We start from the raw sequence: 9,513 nt of genomic DNA on the forward strand, positions 1-9,513 counted from the left end.
ATGCATGCCAAGGTCCCTCTGATCCTCTGCACTTCTTAGGGTGTTTTCACAGCGGTGTTGGGTGCATCTTATGTGGGCCTGGATGTTTATCCACTTTCAAGCCTGTTAAAACCATTAATATCTCCTCCCTCTCAATTGTAATGTTCAAGTATATCGCAGTCTCCTTCTCTGATATCTAGACCTATATTGTCCCTCTCTATCGTGATTACAGATGCATAGTACTCATTTAAATCCTTGCACACATTACCACTTTGGTCACCAAATGACCCTACCGTTTTCCTGGTTATCTTTTTGCTTATACTTATAAAATGTAATATACTTATAAGATACTTTGGATTTTCCTTAATGTTACTTGCCAGTGTTTCTTCATGTCTCTTTTTTTTGCTCCTAATTTTTTTAAGCAAACCCCTGGCACTTTCTATACTCCTCTAGTGCTGACTTGGAACTATATTGATGTTTCATTATTGGCTGCATAAAACAATCCGAATAGCATCTCCTATAGCACTGTCTTAACACCCCAAAAAATGCAGTGGTTCAAGAAGGCAACTCATCACCACTTTCTCCAGGGCAATTAGCGATGGGCAATAAATGCAGACCCAGTTAGCAACACTCAGTCTATGAATTAATAAAATGAGACAGGAAGTAAGAATACAGATGGTAAATCACAGACCAGTCAGGCTAACCTAGTGGTAGAAACATACTGGAAGCTGTAAGAAATGAAGTGGCAGAAGGTGATATCGTTTCCAAGTCTCAATAGGGTGTTGTAGGTGCTACATCTATCCTGCCTCTATCCATACCCCTGCTTCAATACAGAATTGCCCATGCCCGTTCACCAACCTCCATGACCCTTAACCCTGCAGCCACACAGGAGATGGTGACATAGTGCTAATATCACTGAAGTAATAAACCAGTGGCCCAGGCTAATGCTCTGGAGACATGGGCCCAAATCCCACCACAACACTTGGTGGACCTTATATTTGGATAAGTTGAGGGCTTTGATTAATGCAATATCATGGAGACATCATTTGAGGGAAGAGCAGGTAGTGTAATATTGATCTAGGAGTCATTTGCTGCAATAAAGAGAAATGACATTTTATAAGGTTCTTCAAATGAGGCCCATATGTGTAGAAAATATTATAAAATAGCATTGATTCCAAAAGGTGAAGGCACATTTAACTTAACAGATTAAAGAGACAGTAGAAAGAGTAGATAAGAGTAAAGTTGTGAATGCCATAAATGCTGATTTCCACAAGGTAGATAATGGTTCATCAGATAGCAGATCAGATGGAATATTGGCTAATTAAAAGCAGGCAGAGAATGGATGCTGGTTGTTCTTTAAATTGGAGTGAGGCAGAAAGCTTTGGAAATGTTTGGAATAATTAGTGCTGGGACTATTGTTAAACATAAGAATTTATATTTAGGAATAAATAATACCAAAATTTTCAGATAATACCAAACTGATGGGTATTGCTAACACTGAGGAAGAATGCAGCATGAGACAAGATGGTATTATAATATATTCAGATTTAGCAGTTAAGTGCTAAATCAGCTTTGACAAAATGTTAGTTGATATGCTTTGGAAGGAAAAATCAAAAACATCATCTTAGAATAAAAACCTGAATGGTGTAGAAAAGGATCTAAGGATACAGGTGAATAAAGTATTAAGTGCAACAGCATGTTTAGAAAAGCTGTTAACCTGTGAACAATATGCTGGAATTTATTTATAGGGCTATAGGGTTAATCAGTAGTGAAATTATGTTAAACTTCTATAGTGCCCTGGTCAGACTGGGCTAAAGTATTGAACATAAATCTGGTCTCCATATTATAAAAAGAACATAGAAACACCAGACAGAGAGCAAGAAGGAGATGAACAGGAAGATTGCAGCTATTGGGAAAGATTGAACAGGCTGGCCCTTTTTCATTCAGAAAGCAGAAGACTTCGAAATGATCTGCTACAGATCTTTAAAATGATGAAGAGATTGGTCAGGGTAGACAGGATCTGTTTCCACTTACGGGAGAATCTAAAACAAGACTGGCATAAATAGTCAGCTACTTCCTAATCATTCACAACCTTGGTATTTGCCAAAATATTTTAAGCCAATTGAGTACTTTTGAAGTTTATTAACTATTGTAATATGGGAAACGTTACTGCCAGTTTGTACATTACAAGCTACAATAAGAGCAATGTTATAATAATCTGATTTTGCAAAGTTTAGTGAAGGATTAATATTAGCCAGAGACGAAGGAAACCTGTGCTTTACTTCTAAAATAGCAGCTGTAACATTTACCTGAAAGGGCAGGACAGTACCTCTGATAATGGAGCACTCCCTTACTACTGACCTTGACTTCAGGTTTATTTTTTGTGCTTAATACTGGAGTGGGTCTTAAACCCAATAACACTTGACTTGTGGTTAGTGTGGAGAAATGTCTTCACTCAATGGAACCTAATGCTTACTCCTAAAGAGTTGCGCTCAGGGACAGGAGCAGAGACAAGAGGAAAATCCTATTCCAGCTTCAGTAAAAATGCTGATGGCAAAAATTGACCCAGTAAAGTGTGTGATCTGCGATTAAGTGCATCTCCTAATCTCGGCTACATAGTTAGTGATCACTAGATTAATGAATATGACAGATTAATAGGATTAATTTCAAGGCTGATTCACACCAAACTGGAGCTGGCAACTGGCTTCAATGTCACCTCTTCTGTTATAAGGTCACAGGATGCTAAACACAAAAGATTATGTAGGTTCCATTGTGTGTGCACAATGCATCAACCATAGACAGGTAGGAATTATTAGGAATGGAAATTGCAGGGATTCAGGAAAATTAGTAGGATATAGTCTGTTGTATATTCAAGGGTTTAAATATGTATCCCATCTTTGCTGATGTAAGCAGGTTGCACGACTCTGGCACACGTTACCTATAGAGTTTCTGAGGCATAAATAGAGAGATGCAGATGCTTATGTTGATTGTTGTGTTGGTGGAAAGATGTAGAGTAGGTCAATAATAATTTCACGAGTGCAATCAGGACATTACTGAATATGTTTTAGAACTGGCAACGGAACTGGTGCCAAGCTGGGTGTAGTAACAATAATCTTAAAACTAAGCCCAAACATTTAAGAGTAAAATCTGGACCAATTTTTCCACAAATGATAATAGATATCTTAAGCTCTCGGCCACAGAGGCTGTGGATGATGGGACCAAGTGACACTTTCAAGGCTCAGACTGACAGATTTTAGATAGGGAAGTGCATCAGGGAGTGAAATAGAGTTGAAATATTGATCAGCAAAGATCCCGCAGAATGATGAAGTAGGCTGAAGGGCCTGAACAAAATCTTTTAGTTATTATATCACTGCTGCTGCGTCAAAATCCAAGAGCTTTCGCCCTAATAGTGCTGTGTACGTACATACAGTTACTTATAATATACTGACCTATAGGTCTTTGCGCAGCCCTTACCTCCAGCTTGGCTTCAGCTCATTGTTGTACTATAACTAGCTGGTGAAAGCTATGAGAGTCCTTTGCTGATGTGTTTGAGTTTGATGTATTCAGCTTGTGAAGACATCTCTTCGTTTCCTCAACTTCATCCTGGCTACTGCAGTGTCTTGTCTTATCCAGGAGCAGACTTTTTAATGTTTTTATCCCTTCTAGAGAAATGGCTGCCCCTGTGCTTCTGGTGATCTGCAGTTTGATTTTTTGGGTATCGCTTTACCTCTCCTTCTGTCAGTTTAACAACCAACAGCACTACGAGTGGAACTGCCGCCTGGTAACCCTTATACATGGAGTTTTCATTGTTTGCTTCTCTGCATACGTTGGGTTTATCGATGGACCATGGCCCTTTAGTCATCCAGGTGAGTTCTGGCCTAAACTGCAATAGGAGGAAATAATTATAAGCATCAATTTTTAATTAGCAAGGTGCATGTAGAAAGCAGGCACATTAGCAGACCCCAAGTTGCTGGGACTATCATACTTGCAGCAATGAGGGACCGGCTACCCTAGACCATTTAGGTTGAGTCTGTGGGACTCCTGATTGCTGGATTGTAGTTGCTGTCTGACTAGTTTGCTCTAATTCAGGATCAGTGCTTAGCACCACACTTTGCTGTATCTATTCGTTCTGTGCTGATCCTGGCAAGTGAAAATTAAGTTACAGGTAGAACACTCAGTAGTGGAGTGGTGACATGTTCTGCCTTTTGTTGATTTAATTAGATTAATTCGGTGTAAAAGGTTGTTATACTTGTCAGTGAAAGATGAAATTGGAGTCAGTCTTTATTTGGTGTTGATATATTCACAGAGTAGATCATGACAGATGTATCTCTAAGCTTGGTTCAGCCCCACCATCAGGTGTCTGTTTGTATGTGCTCAAGTATCTATCCAATCAGTTCTCTCCACCTGTACGCACTTAACCTTAGTTGATATAATTAATGTACAGTCCAGCTTCATTTTGATTTAATCCCCTCCCTCACCTGTTATTGCGATGCCCTTAAGGGGCTTTTACATGTAAATTAATCAATTGGAACATGGTGATTTAGTGGTGGTAGTTAATGGATGAAAAATGTCATTTGGCTGTGTGTGACAACACTTCCAAATATAAAAGAAAGAAATTAGTGTACAGAGGGCAGGAGTGGCACAGGAGTAGTGTGCCTATCTCTGAACCAGAAACCTGGGTTCAAGTCCCATCTGCTCCACAGGTGTATCATAACATGTCTGAAAGTTGATTTTAAAAAAAGTCTGTTTCTTTCACTTTTGATGTTATTGCATTGCCCTTGCTTTGTCCACCATCTTTGGAACCTGGATGATTAATGATTGTGGATAAAGGATGAAAAGTACCATGGGTGATTTAGTAGTGGGAAAAAAAAATCTGTTGTGTGTGAAAGTGCTGCTTGATAGAAAAAAAATATTTATTGGCTAGAAATGATTCTTGTGGCGCACTGATAATATCTCTGCATTTGAGCCAGGACCACTGCATTCAAGTCCCATCTGCTCCAGAGGTGTGTGGTAACATCTCCGAACAGGTTGATTAAGAAAATAATATCTGGTACCATGGATTTAAGGCTGTTGTGGTGTAGGGCTAGTGCCTTACCTTGAGGGTAAAAGGCCCAGGTCCAAGTCCACCTCAAGATGTGATATCCATGGCGGTGTGTGTCATCGCATTTCTGAACAGGTTGATTAAATAACTTTTATTTACATCTCAGTGAGTTTGTTCAGTCACAAATTAAAGTTTTAAGTAAATTTCCACTGTATGCTATTGTTGACGAATCTGTGCTCAAAAGGATATACTTTTGCCTGAAGTGTTGAGACCAAGATCAGATAGGCAGTTTGGCTAAGCATCCCCAGCATAACTTGTGCACTTTGTGTTTGGGTGTGTGTGTGGTGGGGGTTGGGGGTGCTTTGGAGTGTTTAATACCATAGGCATACATTCAGGTTCTGATGTTGCCCAAGGCAAAACAGACTGTCATGCCTAATCCCTAGCTTCATGAACAGTTTCACCAGTAACAAAACAATTTTTCATTTACATCACTTCTCAACTGTGCATGTTTACCACACTGTCTCGGCTGGGATGTGCCTATTAATTTACCTTAAGGTGAGATTTTCTTAATAATGGGAACTTCTATCTGATTTTCTATCTAGGTTAGGGTGCATGAGGGCTGTCTGGGGGCAATGAGATAATAGTGCATGGGGGAAACTGTCGTGATTCTCCCTCTTTTGGCTTTCTCCTATGGAGATTAATCTGGCTGTCACTCACATGTCACTGTGTGAGGGAGTACCTGACAGTATCAATATAGAACACCGATCCAACTCTTCACAGAGTTGCTGCCATTGGGATCTTGAGTTGATGTGCATCGATCCTTCATGCTGGAATCTACTGAAAATTGGATATTTTAGTTTTTCTTTTATTAATTCAGAGGGTGTGGGCATTGCTGGCGAGGCCCCAGCAATTTTTTTCCAACCTCTAGAGATGGTGGTGGTGAGCTGCCTTCTTGAACTGCTACGGTTCATGTGCTGTAGTTAGACCCACAATGCCCTTAGGGAGGGACCTGCAGGATTTTGACCCAGCAACAGTGAAAGAACAGCAATATATTTCCAAATCAGGAAGGTGGCTTAGAGGGCACATTGCAGTGGGTGCGGTTCCCAAGTATCTGCTGTTCTTGTCCTTCAAATGGAAGTGCTATGAGTTTGGAAGCTGCTGTCAGAGGATATTTTGAGAGTTACTACAGTGCATCTTGTAGGTGGTATACAGTGCGGCTACAGCAGGTCGATGATAGACAAAGGAAATGTTTGTGGATTTGATGCCAGTCAAATGGGCTGCTTTGTCCTGGACAGTGTCAAGCTTGTAGAGTGTTGTTGGAGCTGCATTCATCCAAGGGAGGAGTATTCCATCACATGCCTGACCTGTGCCTTGCAGACTGTGGACAGGCTTCGGGGAGTCAGGAGGTGAGTTACTTGCCGCAGGATTCCTATCCTCTGCTGACTTTCTGTTATAGCCACTGTATTTATATAGCTAGTCCAGTTCAGTTTCTGGTCAGTAGTAACCTCAGAATGTTGATAGTGGGATATTCGGTAATGATAATGCCATTAAATATCAAGGCGCAATGGTTAGATCCTCCCTTGTTGGAGATAGGTTTTGCCACTTTGTCAGGAGATTACTATGTGGTGCAAATGCTTCCTGCTGCATTTCAGCTCAAGCCTGGATATTGTCCAGGTCTTGCTTCATTTGGACATGGACTGCTTCAGTATCTGAGGAGTTGCAAATGTGCAATCATCAGCTAAAATCCTCACTGCTGACGTTATGATAGAGGGAAGTCATTGATGAAGCAGCTGAAAATGGCTAGGCATAGGATACTACCCTGAAGGACTCCTGCAGAGATGTCTTGGAGCTGAGATGATTGACCTGCAACAATCACGACCATCTATCTATGTGCAAAGTATGACTCCAGTCAGTAGAGTGTTTTACCCCTGGTTCCCATTGACTTCTGCTTTGCTCGGGCTCCCTGATGCCACAATCAGTCAAATGGAATCTTGATGTTAAGGGCCATCATTTTCGCCTTGCCTCTGGAATTCAGCTCTTTTGTCCATGTTTGAACCAAGGTTGTAACAAGGTCAGGAGCTGAGTGCCCCTTGAGCAGGTTATTGCTGAGAAGGTGCTGCTTGATAACACTGTTGGTAGACAACTTCCATCACTTTACTGATGTTCAAGAGTAGACTTATGTGGCTGTAATTGGCCAGGTTGGATTTGTCCTGCTTTTTATGTGTACAGTTATCATCAAAAAGGTCTAAAGGAATACCTGAGACATAATGAAAACAGGAGACAGGTGATGGAAGTATTAATCAAGTTAACTGGTTTTGAATTATTCGTATAAATAAGGGGAGCTAATAATAGTTGACTGTGAGTTTTATGAAATCTTGGTAACTGAAGTAAGGCTTTCACTAAAAGTGTGGACTTGGACACTGTTTAAAAACATTTATCTACTGATGCGTAGAAATCAGGACATATCTGGGCAATTGTCCACATTGTTATGTCAATGTTAGTGTTGTAGTTGTTAAAAGTAGTTGGCTAAGGGTGTGGAAAGTTCAGGTGCACAAGGTGTTAACCTGGCTACAAAACAGGACTACTGCATGCCAAACAATATAAGCAGCAAGTGTTAGATAGATCTGAGTGATATATAACCAACGGGTCTCATCTTTGTAGTCAAGCTACATCCAATCACAAATCGTGGTGGATAATTAAACAACTCTGGAGGAGGAGGCTCCACAAATATCCCCACTTTCAATGATGGGGGAGCCCAGCACCTCAATGCAAAAGATAAGGCTGAAGCATTTGCAACAATCTTCAGCCAGAACTACTGAGTAGGTGATCTATCTCAGCCTCCTCTAGTGCTCCACAGCCTCTCAGATGCCATTATTCAGCCAATTCAATTCACTCCAGTGATATCAAGAAGCAGTTGGTGGCACTGGATACTGCAAAGGCTTTGGGCCCTGACAACTTTCTGGCAATATTACTGAAGACTTGTTCTCCAGAACTTGCCATGCATCCCCTATCTAAGCTGTTCCTGGACACTTACAACACTTGTATCTACCCAACAATTTGGAATATGGCCGAGATATGTCCTGTACATAAAAACAGGACAAATTCAACCTGGCCAATTATCAGTCTACTCTCATTGTTGATTGCTTTTATTCAGATTGACAACATCTGTGATCTTTTGATTTTGTATTCTTTTTTAATGAACGCATTGTTCCTACATGGTTTCATTCAAAACATTAAATAACTGTGTCACTGTGACTGGTTTTGAGCTGGTGAGTGATTTGTTAACAGTGAAAATAATTTTGTTTCAAAGCTGCAAGAGTTATATTGAATTTTTCTTTGTGTTTTTCAGGCTCTCCAAACACTGAGCTTCAGACTCAAGTGCTGTGTCTGTCATTGGGTTATTTTATATTTGATATGTGCTGGTGTATTTATTTCCAAACAGAGGGTCTGGTGATGCTCTCTCACCACTGTCTCAGTATCCTTGGCATTGTCATGGTGCTGGCTTTGGGACATTCAGCTATCGAAGTCAATGCTGTCATCTTTGGCAGTGAACTGACCAATCCTTTCCTCCAGATCCGCTGGTTTCTTCGAGAATCTGGCCATTACCACTCCTTGCTGGGAGATGTTGTTGACTTGCTGTTTGTGTTGCTGTTTAGCTGTGTGCGAATCGGGATTGGGGGCAGGCTGCTGTATTGTGAGTTATCTTCCCCTGTGCCCCTCCCTATTGTGAAGTTGGCAGGAGTCGCCATGTATGCAGTGTCCTGGATGTTCATGCTGAGCATTGCCAAGTTTGCTTGGAGGAAGATTAATCACAAATGCAAGGCATGGAGAGAGTGGAGCAGGTGTCCTTTTCACTTATACACCAATGGACATGCAAATAAAGCTTGCTAGCTTATAGCAACGTGAACCGTGCTGAGGGGCAATCAAGCACAACCAGAGACATGTCTTTCATCGTTTCCTCAGTATTCTTCTGTAGTGACTTCCTTTAAATGTGATTTCGATCTCAAGATTTTGGATCGCCCTCATCAAGGGGGAATCTGTGGGTCAGTTCAGCGTATGTCATGACCATCTGCACCCAATCACTTTGAGGTGAAAACCAAACCAAAACTGATCAATGTTCTCAATGGTATTTGAATGGTACAAATTGTCTCTCTGCATCATGTCTAACATCAGTCTTGTTCCCTGACAATGCTACATGTGGAACAAACAGTTTGGGTTGAGTTTTACCTGATGATCCTCCTGTTGGTCTATTTCCCTCTTTTGAAATATCTGATTCACCACATGATCCAGGTCTCTGGTGATTTCAGTTAAGAGCCATAGGCCACCTGCTATCCTGGACAGTGACCGTTAAGGGATAGGAGTTATTGAACAGTGATTAGGAGCAGGAACCCTGGTTGATTTCCTTTCTCTCTGACCCAGGGGTCACTGATTAGGGGCATGATTCTTTGCTAATTTTGCCCCTATATACACTAGGGATAGTTGAAACCAGTTTT

General features: G+C 41.0%; 1 protein-coding gene across 1 annotated transcript; it reads left to right on the forward strand.

The window, feature by feature from the left end:
• Positions 1–3,649: 3,649 nt before the first annotated feature.
• On the forward strand, positions 3,650–8,958 carry tlcd5b (TLC domain containing 5b). The gene is made up of 2 exons (XM_020522403.2): positions 3,650–3,845; positions 8,370–8,958. Exons 1-2 carry the CDS (start codon positions 3,650–3,652, stop codon positions 8,909–8,911), a joined length of 738 nt encoding a protein of 245 aa, XP_020377992.1. The 3' UTR covers positions 8,912–8,958.
• The last annotated feature ends 555 nt before the right edge of the window (positions 8,959–9,513 follow it).

The sequence above is a fragment of the Rhincodon typus genome, chromosome 32 (genome assembly GCF_021869965.1).
Source record: "Rhincodon typus isolate 14 chromosome 32, sRhiTyp1.1, whole genome shotgun sequence".
Classification (NCBI taxonomy): domain Eukaryota; kingdom Metazoa; phylum Chordata; class Chondrichthyes; order Orectolobiformes; family Rhincodontidae; genus Rhincodon; species Rhincodon typus.

Coding starts and splice junctions, on each gene's coding strand:
- tlcd5b (XM_020522403.2), top strand. CDS start 3,650: ATGGCTGCCCCTGTGCTTCTGGTGATCTGCAGTTTGATTTTTTGGGTA. Junction 3,846..8,369: donor ATGGCCCTTTAGTCATCCAG/GTGAGTTCTGGC, acceptor TGTGTTTTTCAG/GCTCTCCAAACACTGAGCTT.